The sequence below is a fragment of the Tamandua tetradactyla genome, chromosome 23 (assembly GCF_023851605.1).
Source record: "Tamandua tetradactyla isolate mTamTet1 chromosome 23, mTamTet1.pri, whole genome shotgun sequence".
Classification (NCBI taxonomy): Eukaryota; Metazoa; Chordata; class Mammalia; order Pilosa; family Myrmecophagidae; genus Tamandua; species Tamandua tetradactyla.
In genome coordinates this window covers 31,834,150-31,850,845 of record NC_135349.1, presented here as the reverse complement: position 1 = coordinate 31,850,845, position 16,696 = coordinate 31,834,150, and the positions used below count along the sequence as shown (strand labels likewise).

The 16,696-nt window shown below is 38.0% G+C and overlaps 1 protein-coding gene across 1 annotated transcript in view; it reads left to right on the top strand.

Moving 5' to 3' along the window:
• LOC143667349 (transport and Golgi organization protein 1 homolog) overlaps positions 1-7,539 on the top strand; it is a 38,441-nt gene extending 30,902 nt beyond the window's left edge. The window contains exons 19-20 of the mRNA XM_077141494.1: positions 3,526-3,682; positions 5,172-7,539. Of these exons, the coding sequence (XP_076997609.1) occupies positions 3,526-3,682; positions 5,172-5,185 (171 nt within the window). The 3' untranslated portion in view covers positions 5,186-7,539. The remainder of the gene's footprint in view (positions 1-3,525; positions 3,683-5,171) is intronic.
• The last annotated feature ends 9,157 nt before the right edge of the window (positions 7,540-16,696 follow it).

Genomic DNA, 16,696 nt, shown 5'->3' with positions numbered 1-16,696 from the left:
AAATTCTCTCAGTGATTTTTTGTCTCAAAATGTTTTAATTTCTCCCTCATTTTTGAAGGACAGTTTTGCTGGATGTAGAATTCTTGGTTGGCAGTTTTTCTCTTTTAATAATTTAAATATATTATCCCACTGTCTTCTCGCCTCCATGGTTTCTGCTGAGAGATCTGCACATAGTCTTATTGGGCTTCTCTTGTATGTGAAGGATTGCTTTCTCTTGCTGCTTTCAGGATTCTCTCTTTCTCTTTGACCTCTGACATTCTGATTATTAAATGTCTTGGAGTATGTCTATTTGGATCTGTTCTCTGTGGGGTACGCTGCACTTCTTGGATCTGTAATTTTAAGTCTTTCATAAGAGTTGGGAAATTTTGAGTGATAATTTCCTCCATTAGTTTTTCTCCTCCTTTTCCCTTCTTTTCTCCTTCTGGGACAGCCACAACACGTATATTCGTGCGCTTCATATTGTCTTTCAATTCCCTGAGTCCCTGCTCACATTTTTCCATTTTTTTCCCTATAGTTTCTGTTTCTTGTCGGATTTCAGATGTTCCGTCCTCCAGTTTTGAAATCCTATGTTCTGTCTCTCGAAATCTACCATTGTAGGTTTCCATTGTTTTTTTCATCTCTTCTACTGTGTCTTTCATTCCCATAAGTTCTGTGATTTGTTTTTTCAGACTTTCAGTTTCTTCTTTTTGTTCTTTCCTTGCCTTCTTTATATCCTCCCTCAATCCATTGATTTGGTTTTTGATGAGGTTTTCCATGTCTGATCGTATATTCTGAATTAATTATTTCAGCTCCTGTATGTCATTTGAATTGTTGGTTTGCTCCTTTGACTGGGCCATATCTTCAATTTTCCTAGTGTGATTTGTTATTTTTTGCTGGGATCTAGGTATTTAATTACCTTAATTAGTTTATTCTGGAGATTGCTTTTACTTCTTTTACCTAGGGTTTTCTTGCTGGGTGAATTTGTTGTCTATCTGTTCTTTGACATTCCGTTCAGCTTTATCCGGACCTTTAACTGAAGTTTTGTTTAACAGAGGAGAATTTTTCAGTTCTTGTTTTCTTGTTTCTTGCCCTGCTTGTGTGGTGCCTTTCCCCCCACACACACTTAGGATGGTCTACTTAGATATTATAGACCACAGCCAGATTTCCCCAGACCAAACTGGCCTCCTATCAGGAGGAAAGAGTCACCTGCATTGGTTTCCGCTGAGGGTGAGACCCAGCAGGTTGAAAGACTTTCCTGTGAAGTCTCTGGACTCTGTTTTTCTTATCCTGCCCAGTATGTGGCGCTTGTCTGACTGCAGGTCCCACCAGCATAAGATGATGTGGTACCTTTAACTTTGGCAGACTCTCCCTGCTGGGGGCGTGGTGGAGACAGAGGAGAGGTTGTAGGCTGGTTTTAATGGCTTCAAATTACCAAGCCCTGGTGTCTGAATTCCTTGATGGAGGGATTCCACCTGGGTGAGGCTTCACCCCTCCCCTGGGGAAGGCACAAGCTCCAGATAAGTCCCCAAAAGAGCTCACTTCTGCCTATGCCTGGGGCAGTTGCAGCCTGAAAAGTCCTGCTGCTGTATCCAGAGGCAGTCAATCTTTTGTAGATACACAGCCACAAACCCCTCTGTTTCCTTCTTTTTTTTTCCCCCTTTTTCTGTCAGTCCTGCCGCCTTGGCGCCAGGGCAAAAATGAGCAACCTCCACTTTGATCAGGTTCACCTAAGCCTGGGGCCTATTTTTAGTAGTCAGAATTTGTTAATTAGTTCCACAATTGGCGTTTGATTGTGCCCAGTCCCTGCTGCTGGTAAAGTCCTTTCCTTTCCCCTCTGGGAAGCGGCCTGTGGGGGAGGGGCGCTGGCCACCGCAGCTTGGGGAACTCACGGTTTTAGGGGGGCTCACAGCCGGTCCAGCTGGTCCAGACTGGGGTACGCTGTGTGTGTGGTCACTATCGTGGCTCCGGGAGCTGTTCTATACTGTTTCTGGTTATTTAGTAGTTGTTCTGGAGGATGAACTAAAATGCGCACGTTGTTAAGTCGCCATCTTGACCCGGAATTATTTTCCAAATTTTTTAAGAGCAGCCACTCCGATGTGTGAAATATTTTCTCATATTGTTTTAGGTTTGCATTTCCCTTGGCTAATGATGTTGAGTATCTTTTCATTTACTTTTTTACCATTTGTATATTTTCTTTGAAGAGATGTTTATTCAAGACTTTGTCCAATTTTTAATTGATTTGTTTGTCCTTGGAGAATTTTTTAATATTCAGGATATAAAATCTTATTGGACATGTGGTGTTCCAGTTTGCTAGTTGCTGGAATGTGATATAGGAAACAGAACAGCTTTTAAAAGGGTATAAATTTATTAAGTTGCAAGTTTACAATTCTGAGGCCATGAAAATGTCCCAGTTAAAGAAAGTCTATAAAAATTTGCAAATTAAGGTACCAGTCAGAGGTTACCTTCACTCAAGAAAGGCCAATGAAGTTCAGGGTTTCTCAACTGGAAAGGTATGGCAAACATGGCGACGTCTGCTAGCTTTCTCTCCAGGCTTCTTATTTCGTGAAGCTCCCCAGGGGCATGTTCCTCTTCATTTCCAAAGGTCTCTAGGCTCTTGTGGTTCTTGTGGCTCTCTAGCTTTTTCCACAATTCTCCCTCTTTTAAAGGATTCCAGTAAACTAATCAAGATCAACCTGGAATCGATTGCACCACATCTCCTTCTAGTCAAAGGTTAATGCCCACAATTGGGTGAGCCACATCTCCGTGGAGATAATCTAATCACGTTTCCAACCTCTACAGTACTGAATAGGGTTTAAAAGAAATGGCTGCCTCTACAAAATGAATCAAGATTAAAATATGACTTTTCTAGGGCACATAATCCTTTCAAACTGGCACATGTGGTTTCCAAATATGTTCCCCGATTGTGTAGGTTGTCATTTTATTTTCATGATAAAGACTTTTGAGCCACAAAAGATTTTTAAGTTTATGAACTACCAGTTATCAAGTTTGTCTTTTGTTACTTTTGTTTTGATGTAAATTCTAAGAAACGATTGATGAACAAAAAGTCTTGAAGACACTTCCTATGTTTTATTCTAGAAGTTTGATAGATCTAGCTAGCTCTTATGGTTTTGATCCATTTTCAGTTAACTTTTGTTTATGATTTGAAGTCGGGGTTTCATTACCTTTTTAATATGCAAACCAGTAGGATCTATGGTGGTGGGAAGGGTGCTTTGGAGAATGGTTCTGGAAAAAATGTCTGCCCCTCAGGAATATGCTTTCTTTATTAGTTGGGATTCCGTTTGTTATTCCCTTAGGACACATCCCTTGACTCTCCTTACATGTGCACATAGGTGATGACATGACTGACACGTGTGGTGACAGCAGTGCACACTCATGGTATCTATCAACACCCCAATGTTGTGTAGAACTGGTTGAGAAGGAAGCGTATTCTTGTACTGATACTGGTTTTTATTGGGTTTCAGATTTTGTCAATGGTATACTTTTGTCTGTCAAATGAATGGATAAACTCTAATTTCTGCTCTGCAGGTTAATATGGCTGCAAGAGGACCCCCTCCTTTCCAGGGACCACCCTTCATGTATTATCCCATGAGAGGCCCTCCATTACCACAAATGGGCTATCAGCCAATTCCGCCACCCTGGTGGGTGTTCATGCCTCACTCATTGCCTCCTTGTCCTCCATTTGGTAAGATAATCTGAAGAGTATGAGTTGAATTGTGCAGTCTTTTCTTTCCTGTTCCTTCTAGTAAAGTCACATTTGCTTCAGAAGGGCTTTGCAATGCGAGAACAATGCTGGCTGAGGACATTGTAGCTATCTTCATATTTGTGAGGCTACGTGATAGACTACATCATCTCCCCACAGTGAGATGGAAAGCAGGTCTATCTTATAGATAAGAAAAGAGGCTGTTTTTAGAAAGCCAGAAATAACAGTTACACAGATGTACATACTACAGTGGCCTTGGGTCCAACTCTGCAAAGGATAAGACAGATCTCTAACTTCAAGAGCTTAAGATGTTCTCTAGGAAATAGATGAATACTTTTAATTGCACAATGTTGGCAATCATTCATAACAGAAACATCAGTGAAGTGCATAGGAGTACAAAAGAAGGGAGTTATGAATCCCTGAAACCCAAGGAATAAATGTGAGTGTGTTGAAGAGAAGGAAAAACTAAGTAGATGAAAAATGAACATTTCTTGAATCCAGGAATATGGAATGCAGGACCATTCCAGTTGTGACTCAGCAGCTAGAGCTGGGCGTGGGAAGCACAGCATGAGGTCTATGCTGACCTGCTACCTGGATGTTTATAATGCTGGACAATGGAATCGTATTCATCAAAAGTTCTTTGTTGTCATGATGCCCTTAGTTCACAACCTGAAATAAAGATGGCTTTCCTTTTGGAATTCTGAATGTTCTGGATCTGTGAGAAAGAATCCTTTGGAGAACTGGATAATTTCATTTTATTTTAACAGGATATTTGGTCTAACTGAGTTTATTATGCCCCATGTAATGAAAAGTAAAGACGGGGCTAGACTTCCTGTAGATATATTCTAGGGGAGCAACTTCCTTGGCCTTAGGGTGAGTCAGTTATCTAGGAGAAAATTCAGGTCCTTCATCACTGGCCTCAGATGTAGCTCCATCACCATATTACAGCATCCTCTTCTTTCTTTCCCCTAACTCTTGGCTTCATGTACACAAATATGTCATGCAATATCACAATAATTAACCTTTAGTATTGAAATACTAGCTTTTATGAGGCCATAATGAGGATCAAGAGCTATATACATAAAGAGAGAACCTTTCAACCCAGCTAATACATATTGTATGTTCATTTTACAGTATACATGAAAATATTTCCATACAGAAAATCTTCCAAAATGTACCTTGTAATACAGTAAATTGAACTAATGTTATATCCAGCTTGGTCTCAAAGATTCACAATTCCCTTTTCAAAATACAAGGCAACGTCTGTTCCCCATCTATTAAAATTCAACTCCTGTCAGATGAAGAAAATGCTAATGATCAGATTGTACACAAAGCTCAATTACATGTAGACACATAGATGCAGGCACACATAAAAATATTCATCATGGGCCACAGAAATACAGCAGAACACAAAATGTAGATAGGGAAAATTAAGATAAGATTGATTTAAACCCAATCTTTTGCCTTACAGGACCAACATATTGATATTTGAAGAGGACACTCAGTGGCAATCAATAGGCTGCAGTGATCATCATCTTAGAAGATGTGCCAGATCTACATTAATATTCGAATATTTTCCATGTCCAATCCTATTTCCTCTCCCTTTTATCTTTCACAGGTCTTACCCATAGTAAACCTCTTGTTATCCACACACTGTCTCAGCATCTCCTTCCTGTAGCACCCACTGACACAATCCCTACTCCCCAAGGAGTGTTCAGAGTGCACTTTATTGTGTATGCAGATCAAAATCAGGTAGAAACTATGGAGATGGAGGTAAAAAAAAAAAAAAAGGTTACGTGTTGGGATAAGATTAGCTGGTAGGTTTAAGAGGAATCCTGGATTCAACTGGAAAGATCTGATATCTTGATCCTTTATGGTGGTTGATATAACCCAATTAAAATAATGTTCAATGAGTTCCTAGTGACTGACAGGCAAAGGAGTGCTGTGTTATTATGATAAAAATGAATCTGTTTCTACAGAGTAGCTGATTCCTTCCTCTGGGAAATGGATATGGGTCCAGGAATGGCCAAGGGAGAACAATGAGAATGCATAATAGTAGTCCAAGGTTTCGCAGGTGCCCTTTCCCCAGCAGTCCGTCTGCTATCCAATAGCCCCATGCTCAGGAGGGCTCTCAGGGAAGCTGAGCAGAATATTCCCAAATTCTACAACTCCCATAATCCTCCCACAATTTCCTTCATGTGGGGTGAGTTGGGCAAAAGTCAGTGATATTGACTCCCTACTATGAGGAAGGAGCTTGTTGGAAAAATCTAGTTCCTCTTCATGTACCTCAATGCATTGCATTCTGCCCCAGTGCATCCTGGACCCCACATGAAATGTAGATAGAAGCATCTCAGTTTGCAAAAACCTTGGGATGAGGGCAGTACACCAAGGAATCGTGGTCTGGCTTTTTACTGGTTATTCAAGGGGGTTCTGTGAGCATCATCAGGACAGTAACTCCAACTCCAGTACTACAGAACCTGTAAACCTGAGGCTCATCCGATGATATTCAGGGCCTACAAGGTAGGCAGGTTTGTCAGCGGGGGAGTTTAATCCATCCACTGTACCAGGAGCTGTGATGGAGAAAAGTGCAGTGTGAGGGCATTTTAGAGAAGGCCACAGCAGTACCATAGGCATGAATCATTAGAACTCATTTAAAGATTTTTATTCAAATTGAAATTAATTAAAATTCATAGATCATAATCTAGTCTACCAAGTAATTACTTCACTTAAGACCATTGGACATGCTCAACCTTTGTTTGGTATGCTTTCTTCCTGGCTCTTTATGTGGATCCTTAACCTTTGGATTCTACTTCAATTGCTTTCGGTGTGTTCACCATGATAATTATCTTTTCTCTGCCTTTTTATTCTCTCTGTCACTCCACAGTTCCTCTGCATTGTTCCTCAGATAAATTTCCCAAATAAACGACCTACTAAAAACTTACATAGCTGTTTAGAAAACGGTGAAGTAAAGTAAGGCACTAAGATTATTTTCTTACCTATAAAATGAGGCTATACATTTTTTCATTTATAGTTTATCCTCTCAGAGAAGAGGGCTTCGCCTGCTGTGCTCAGAATACTCTGAATGATCGAGTGGGTTGAACTGAGGTCTCTCTCAATTGGTAGTGAGGGAAATGTGGCTGGTGTGTCTGGAAAAACTGAAATTAATTAAAATTGGTAGATCATAAACTAATTTACCAACTTCTTCTCTTAAGGCCATTGGACATGCTTAACCATAGACTTTTATAGTTTTTCCTGGTACTTCATGAGGAAAGTCCTAATCCCTTATGTCTCACCCAACGTGTATTAACTTTTTGGGAAGCTTCTTGATAATCACCCCACAGGAACCCACGGCTGCCTACTCACAACACCCAGCTAATTTCCTTCCTTATACAATTGGTAATTATCTCATATAAAATTTTCTTTGATATTTTTTTATTAGAAAAGTTGTAGGTTTATAGAAAAATCCTGCATATAATATGAAGCCCCAAATTCCACCCCAGTATGAGCACTTTGCATTTGTGTGGGATAGTGTTATAATTCATGAAAGAGCATTTTTATACTTGTACTATTGACTGTAGTCCATTGGTTATGTCAGGGTTGACTATGTTGCATTCTCCTTTATTGCTTTTCATAATTTGTATTGAAGTAAAACATATACAACCTAAAATTTCCCCATTTAAAGACATTCAAATGTATCATTCATTGCTGCTAATTAAATCCACAATGTTCTGCTACCATCACTATTAGCCATTATCAAAACTTCTCCATCAGCCCAAGTAGAAACTTTACAATTTAAGGATTAGCTCCTCATTCCTATTCCCACTCCAGTCATCCATAAACTAAATTCTAGTTTTGGACTCTATGATTTTTCTTGTTTTAATTGTTTCATATCAATTATGTCATAAAATATTTTTATTTTGTGTTTGGCTTATTTCATTCCACATAATGTCTTCATGGTTCATCCATGTTGTTGCATGTATCAGAACTTCATTCTCTTTTATTGCTGAATGATATTCTATTATGTTTATAGACCACATTGTCTTGATCCATTCATTAGTTGATGAACACTTGAGTTGCTTCCTTCTTTTGGCAATTGAGCATAATGTTTTTGTAAACACCGATGCTCAAATATCTCTTAGGAACCCTGTGTCATGGTCAGTGGTACTTGGGCATGTGTCAACTTGGGCAGTGGTAGTTCCTGGTCTTCTGGTCAAGCGCTGGGCAAGTGCTGTCCTGTCTATTGCTATGAGAACACTTCATTGACTTAAATCATGATTACATCAGCAGCATCCACAGCTGATTGTATCTGCACTCAGCTAAGGGAAGTATCTTCTGCAATGAGTGACGCTTAATCGAATCAGCAGAAGACTTTTAAGGAGGATTCAGAAGAGATGGTCATTCTTCCTGCTTCAGCCGGTGAGCCTCTCCTATGGAGTTCATCCAGACCCTTCATTGGAATTGCCAGCTTCACAGCCTGCCCTTACGGATTTGAACTCTTCCACCCCCATGATTGTCTAGCCAGCCTCTATTTTGAGTTCACTGCAGACTTCATCAGAGTTACTAGCTTGTGGCTTGCTCTACAGACCTTGGACTCTACATTCCCATGGTTACATGAGAAACTTTTATAAATTTTATATCTACAGATGTTTCTCGCTGATTCTGTTTCTCTAGAGAACCCTACCTAATACACCCTGCTTTAAATTCTTTAGGCTATATACCTAAAAGCTGGATTGCCAGGTCATATGGTAGTTGTAAACTTTTTGAGGAACCACCAAACTATCTTCAGCAGTGACTGCCCAATTTTACATTTCCATCAACAAAGTATTAGTGTTTCTATTTCCTTAAATCCTCTCCAACACTTGTAATTTTCTATCGAAGCGATTCAAGTGATATCTCATTGTACTTTGGTTTGCATTTCCCTAATATCTAATGATATGTAACATCTGTTCACATATGTTTTGGGACTTTTGTTTATCTTTCTTGGAGGAATGTCAACTCAAGTGTTTTAATGATTTTTAGATTTTGAAATTGGGTTGTCTTTTTGTTGTTGATTTGAAAATTTCTATATCTTGGATATTAAAACATTACAGGTTATGTGGCTTTCCATATACTTTCTCCTATCATGTAGAATATATTTTTATTTTCAGATAAAATCCCTTGAAGAACAAAGGGTTTTTATTTTTCATTTTAATGAGGTCCCATTTATCCATTTTTTGTTTTATTGATAGAGCTTCGAGGGTAAATCTTAGAAAGCAAAGTATTGAAGATGCTTCCCAATGATTTCTTCTAGAAATTTTATGGTTCTGGCTTTTTAATTTAGTTCTGTGGTTCATTTTGAGTTGATTGTTCTATGGTGTGTGGTCGGGTCCCATGTTCTTTCTTTGCATGTGCACATCCAGTTTTTCCACCACCATTTGTTAAAAAATCCATTCTTTTCCAATTGAGTATACTGGGACCCTTGTCACATATGACCCTTGGCCATAACGGTGAGGGTTGATTTTTTTTTTTTTTTGTATGCTCTTTGGCGGGAGTCACATTTCATTCTTTTTCCATGTGAAAAAGAATACCCTTATTGCAACACAGTTTGTTGAATTTTTGTTTGGTTTTTTGTTTGTTTGTATGCTTGCTTTTTTGTTTGGGAAGTGCATGGGCTGGGAATCGAACATAGGTCTTCTGTATGGCAAGTGAGAATTCTACCACTGAACTACCCTTGCTGTTTTGTTTACTGTGACTTTCAAATTGCCGAAGTAAATTTTTGCCCGATGCACATGGAAACTGTTTTGGTTTGCTACAGGTACTGGAATGCAATATACCAGAAACAGGTTGGCTTTTTCAAAGGGGAGTTATTAAGTTACATATTTACGTTTCTAAAGCCATAAAAATGTCCAAATAAGGCATCTAGACAAAGACACTTTGACTCTAAAGAAAGGCTGATGTTGTCTGCAGTTCCTCTGTCACATGGGGAGGCACATGAAACATCTGCTGGTCCTTCTCTCCAAAATGTCTCTGGGCTTCTGTGTGTCATTGCTTGTTTCTCCTGGGGTATTTTTGCTTTTCTCTAAATGTCTCTGAGCTCTGAGCTCTCTGTGGTATAAGAGGACCAAGATCCACTTTGAAAGGACTGGTTTACATCTCTATGGAGCCAACCTAAGCAAAAGATCACACCCCAAATCAGTTCTGCCCCCACAAAAATGGATTAGAAGAGGGCTGTTTGGGGGCATATAATAGTTTCAAAGCAGTACATCCCACCCTCTGGGCCCCAAAAGGACATGATTTTTCCAAATACAAAGTACATTAATTCCATTACAATATCACAAAAGTCTTGAACCACTTCAGTAACAATACAAATATAAGAAAAAGTGAAAAGCAGTACAAAGTCTCATCAAATCATCTAAGGTATGGTCTCTTCCAAGGCCCTGACTGTGGACCTTTGAAATTCAGAACAAGTTATCTGCTACCAAAAGACAAAGACGGGACAGTCATAAGGTAAAAGTTCCCATTTTCATGGGGAGAAGTTCAAACTGGTCAACATCCCCAAATAGTTCTGAAAACTTGAAAGGCATACTTCATTAGATCTCAAAGTCTGAGAGTCATTTATAGAATGACATTTTATCCTCAGAGCTTGAGAGAGTGGTAGTTCCACACTCTCCAAGGACTTACACAGTGGGCCTCCTCTCTCTAAACACCCCCTCTACATGTGATGGATCTGTTCTCTTGGCGGAAGTTGTTCTTATCTCTAAACCTTGGTTGCCCTGTTTCTGCCATTAAAGTAATTTTTCCTTCAATCTGTCCCCTTTCTGTCCCTTTTAATCCAAACTCGCAGTGGTTCCATTTATACAGATCCTACAACAGCATATAGGGGCCACAACCAACAGACAATAGGACTTTCCTCAAATCCTTCCTGGATAACTTAATTTCCAATCCTGGATATACTGAAATGGCTGGCTGGTTCTATGTTTGGTTAAATCCCCATGTATTGGCACTGTTCTCTGGGGATGTATTTTCAAAAGCTCAGAATTTTCCAAGCTATCAGTTTCTGGTTTTATTGTAATCAAGAGATCAAGTCTCAGTTTAACCCTATCCTCCTTAATTTTACTACAAGGAACAAGGAGAAGCCGGGCTACATTTTCTACATTCAGTTTGGAAATTTCCCCAGTTCATCACTTTCAAATTCTACCTTCCAACAAACATTCTAACTCACAAAAATTTGCCTAATTCTCTACCATTTTAAAACAAGATTAGTCCTTCCAGTTTGTAATAACACATTCATCATTTCGTCTAAGGCCTCATCAGAAGTATCTTTCCAGTCCATATTTCTAACAACAGTCTCTTCAAAGCAAAGACCTTTTCCATTAAACTCCTCATAGTTCTACCAGTTACTTCCCTTTATCCATTGATAGAGCTATTGTAGCAATTCTGGTATTTTCAAATCACAGTCCTGCACTTCTCTGGTACCAAAATCTGTTTTGGTGTGCTCAAGCTGCCAGAAAACAATATGCCAAAAATCTGTTGAATTTTTAAAAAAGGTATATACTGTGTTATGAATTTACAGATGTAAGGCAATGAATATTTCCAAACTAAGGCATCCAGAGAATGATTCCTTGACGCTGAAGAAAGACCAATTGCATTTTTCTTCCTCTGTCACATGGGAAGGCACATGGTGACATCTGCTGGTCCTTCTTTCCTGAGTTGGTTTCAGAATGATTTTCTCAGTTCCTGTGGGTCCTTTTGGCCTCTCCTGCCATGTTTTCTTTCTCTCTCTAAACGTATCTTAGCTCTCTCTCATGAAGGTCACCAGGAAAAGATTAAGGCCCACCTTGAGTGGGATGTGTTACATCTCCAGGGAAACAACCTAAGCAAATGGTGCTACCCAACACCAGGTCTGCTTCCACAAGAATGGATTAGAACAGCATGGCCTTTCTGGGTTACAGAGCAGTTTCAAATCAGCACTGAAGCTAATTTAATTACACCAGGATTTCAAGGACAGGAAGAATTTATCAGCAAAGGCTAATCTAGTGCAGACAGGAGGAAAGTCCTCAGATCTTTCTCCTGAAGTTGGACAGGTGAGGGATTTTTATTAGGTTAGACAAAGAGATGTGGAGATAAGGATATTGGGGATACGGGCACATAGTGATTAGCTAGTAAACATTCAAATGAAAGATTGCAAGTTGGCTATTACTGCTGATAGGTCATCTATTTTGATGAGTGGCCTTGTGAGGCTGCTGGAAATTGTAATGGTTGGACTCTCACTTACTTTTTAGATCAGATGTTTCTTTTTTTTCTCTTGTTCCTGCTCACTTTTATTCCTCTCACAGGTTATTTTAATATTCACAGGTGGCTGTAAATTTCTGCTCCTTCTTTTGGCACATGCTTCACTATGTTTAGCCAGCTTTGTAGAGAAAGAAGAAAACAGCTACTTGTCCTGGAGTTAGGCAAGCCCTTCATTAATCTTAAAAGAGCGAAGTGAATGCTTTAACTAGTTGGTAAGGGAGGGGTGAGTCTAGTAACTTAGTCTGTGGCAGTTTCAGCCTTGTTATAACTTTTAAGGTCGGGAAGTGTGAGTCTTCCAAATTCATTCCTCTTTTTCAAGAAGGCTTTGGCCTTATAGGATCACTTACCATTCCATCTAAATATGATAATTAGTTTCTCCATTTCTGTAAAGAAAGTTCATAGATTTTTGATTGTCATTTTGCAGAATTTGAATTAGTGCTTTGGGTAGAAATGACACCTTTACAATATTTAGTATTCCAATCCATGGACATGGAATGCCATTCCATTTACTTAGATCATCTTTGATTTTTTTTTTTGCAATGATTCCTGAGTTTCTGTGTATAAGTGCTTTACATCCTTGGTTAGAGTTATGCCTAGATGTTGGATATATTTAGTTGCTATTGTAAATGGACTTTTTTTCTCGATTTCTTCTCCAAGTTGTTCATTACAAGTGTAGAGAAACACTTCTGAGTTTTGCATGTTGATCTTACATACTGCCACTTTACTGAAATCATTTATTCATTCTAGTAGTTTGTGGTGGATATTTTCAGATTTTTCTGTGTATAGATCGTGTCATCTGCAAATAGGGGCATTTTCACTTTTCGTTCTGATTGGAATGTCTTTTATGTCTTTTTCCTGCCTACTTGCTCTAGCTAGGACTTCCAGTACAATATTGAATAACAACGGTGACAGTGGGCATCCTTGTCTCATTCCAGATTTTAAGGGGAAAGATTTCAGTACTTCATTATTGATGTTAGCTTTGAATTATTCATATATGACCTTTATCATGTTTAGAAAATTTCCTAGATTTCTTAGTGCGCTACATGCTTTTATCAAGAATGGCATGGTCGGTATTGCCAAATGCTTTCATCAATCAATTCAGATGATGGTGTTTTGTTTAATTTATTCCTTTGTTCTGTTAATGTGAGGTATTACATTAATGTATTTTCCAGTGCTGAACCACTCTTGCATACCTGGGATAAATCCAACTTGGTCATTGTGTATACTTCATCTGATATGTTGTTGTATTTGATTTACAAGTATTTTGTTGACAATACTTTAATCTATGTTCATAATGAATATTGGTGTGTTGTTTTCCTATCTTGTGGCATATTTATCTGACTTTGGTATCAGGGTCATAATAGCCTCACAGAATTACTTTGGAGGTGTTCCTTCCTCTTCTATTTTTTGGAATTGCTGAGCAGGATTAGTGTTAATTCTTGGAATGTTAGGCAAAATTCATCTGTGAAGACATCTGGTGCTGGGGTTTTCTTTGTTGGGAGATTTTCAATACTAGTTCAAACTCTTTAGTAGTTATTTGTTTGTTGGTGTCCTTTATTTCTTATCGAATTAGCATAGATAGTTTGTGTATTTCTTGTGATGTGTCCTTTTCATCTAGTTTATCTTATTTGCTGGTTTACTGTCATTCATGGTATCCTCTTCAGTACTTTTTATTTCAGAGGTTGTTGGTAGTAATGCCCTCTTTTAATTTCTTATTTTATTTAATTGAATTTATGTTTTCTTTCTGTTTTCCTTATCAATCTAGCTAAAGATTTAACAGTTATATTAATCATTTCAGAGAACCAGTTTGGTTACACTGATCCTCTCATATGTAATTACTAACTCTCTGTTTTATTTATTTACATTCTAAACTTTATTTCCTTCTGTCTGTTTATTTGGAGTTTGATTTGCTCTTCTTTTTCCAGATTCTCTACTTCTGAGGTTAGGTTTCCGATCTGGTTCTTCTTTTTTAATGTTGGCATTAAATCCTGTAGATTTCCTTCTCAACACTGAATTTTCTGTATCCCTTAATTTTCAGGATGTTCTATGTAAATTTTCATTCACCTCAAGATATGTTCTAATTTCCCTTGTGATTTCTTCTTTGACGCATAGGTTGTTTAACAGTAGGTTGTTCAATTTCCACATATTTGTGAATTTTTCATTTCTCTCTCATTGATTTCTAGCTTCATTTCATTGAGATTGGATAAAACACATTGCATGGTGTCAATATTGTTGATTTGATTGAGCCTTGTTTTGTGATCAACATATGGTCTTTCCCAGAGAATGATTCAAGTACACTAGAGAAGAACATGCATGCAGCTGTTACTTGTTAAAGTGTTCTGTGTATGTCTGTTAGGTCTAGACAGTTTAGAGCATTGTTCAAGTTTTCTATTTAATTATTGATATTCTGTAGCTGTTCTATCCACTATTGAAAGTGGTGCACTGAAATTTCCTACTATTAATGTATGTATTAGTTAGGGTTCTCTAGAGAAACAGAACCAACAGGGAACTCCTGCAAATATAAAATTTATGAAAGTGTCTCACGTGACCGTAGGAATGCAGAGTCCAAAATCCACAGGGCAGGCTGCGAAGCCGATGACTCCAATGGATGGCCTGGATGAACTCCACAGGAGAGGCTCACCAGCCAAAGCAGGAATGGCACCTGTCTCCTCTGAGTCCTCCTTAAAAGGCTTCCCATGATTGGATTTAGCATCACTAATTGCAGAAGACACTCCCCTTTGGCTGATTACAAATGGAATCAGCTGTGGATGTAGCTGACGTGATCATGACCTAATCCTATGAAATGTCCTCATTGCAACAGACAGGCCAGCGCTTGCCCAATCAGATGAACAGGTACCACAACTTGGCCAAGTTGACACCTGTCCCTAACCATGACAATGTAGAACCGTCAATTTCTCCATTTAAACTGTCAATTTTTTTTTTTTAATATTTTGGGGCTCTGCTCTTGGGTGCAAATATAGTTGTAATTATTATGTTTCCTTTATTATTCACCCCTTTATCAGTCCATAATCACCTTCTTTCTGCCTCATCAAAATTTTTTCTTGTCTTTTTTAGTAATCTACTCTATGTCTCTTTACTACTTCGATGATGTATTGTCCATCCTTTCATTTTTCAATCTACTTATGTCTCTGAATTTTTAAGGTAAGGCTCTTATAAACAGCATATCATTGTGCCATGTCTTTCTGTCCATTCTGCCAATCTCTGCCTTTTGACTGGAGCATTTAATCCATTTAATCTGAAAGCAATGACTGATAATAGAGTACTTTCTTCTCCCATTTTACAGTTTTGTATTTATAAGTCTCTTACCTTTTTTGATACTCAATTTTCCATTAATGCCTATTTCCATATTTATTTGGTATTTTTACACTGTGCCATTTTATATCCCTTCTCATTTCTTTCTGAATATGTCTCTTGTATTTTCTTTGTCATTACCATGAGGTTAAAATGTCACATGCTGAATCTATAACAATCCTATTTTATTTGATACCAATTTGTCTTTGATGGCATAAAATATATACTGTTTGAATCGCCTTCTACCCCCCTACCATTTTTTGTAGTTGTTACAAATTGTATCTTTGTACATTGTGTGTCCAAAATCATATATTTATTATAACTTTTATGATTTACATGTGTACCTATAAGAAGAAAGAAGTGGAGTAACAACAAAAATACAATACAATATTGCTAGCTTTACAATTACCCATCTGGTTACCTCAACTGGAGGTCTTTAATTCTTCATGCTGCTTGCATCACTTTCTAGTGTCCTTTCCTTTCATTCTGAAGAACTCTCTTTAGCATTGCTTGTAGGGAAAGTCTAGTACTAATGAACTTCCTCAGTTCTGTTTTTCTTGGAAGTTAATCTCCCACTCATTTTTGAAAGTAATGTTTTCAAGACCTAATATTCTTGGTTTACAGTTGTTGTTCTTTCACTTTTAAATAATTTGTACCTCTGCCTTTCTGCCCCTTTGGGTTTTAGATAAGAATTTCACACTTAAGCTTATTGTTCTATATTTCTCAATAACTTGTTCCTTTTCAGTTGAAACATTCAGAAGTCTCATCTTGTCCTTGGCATTGGACAGTTTGATTACAGCATATCTGGGCATGATTCTCCTTGTGTTTGTCATATTTTGAATTCACTGGATATCCTGAATGTCTACATTCATGTCTTTCAATAAATTTGGGAAGTTTTTTGCCATTATTGATTTAAGTATTCCTTCTCCTTCTTCCTCAAATGTTTATTCTCCTTCTTGGACTCTCTCAATGCCTTTATTGGGTTGCTTAATGATGTCCCTCAAGTTCCTTTGGCTTGTTCCTTCTTCATTCTTTTTTTATTCTTTTCTACTTTCTGTTCCTCAGTCTGAATCACTTCGGTTTTCTTGTCTTCAAGATCATTGAGTTGTTCTGCCATTTCCAATCTAATGCTGAAACTGTCTAGACATTTTTTTTTATTTCTATTAGTCTATTAGTGTTGTACAACTCCAGTATTTTTGTGAAATGATTCCCACCTTGTTCATTCTTTGTTTTCCTTATATCCTTCAGTTCTTCATCTGTGTTTTCCTTTAAGTTATTGAGCATAATGAAGATTATTTTTTAAAAGTCTCTGTCTTATAAATCAAAGTCTGCTCCTCTTAACTGATGATTTCTGGATTTTTATCTTATTCCTTTGGCTAGGTCATCGTTTCTTGCATTTTATTTCTCTTGTAA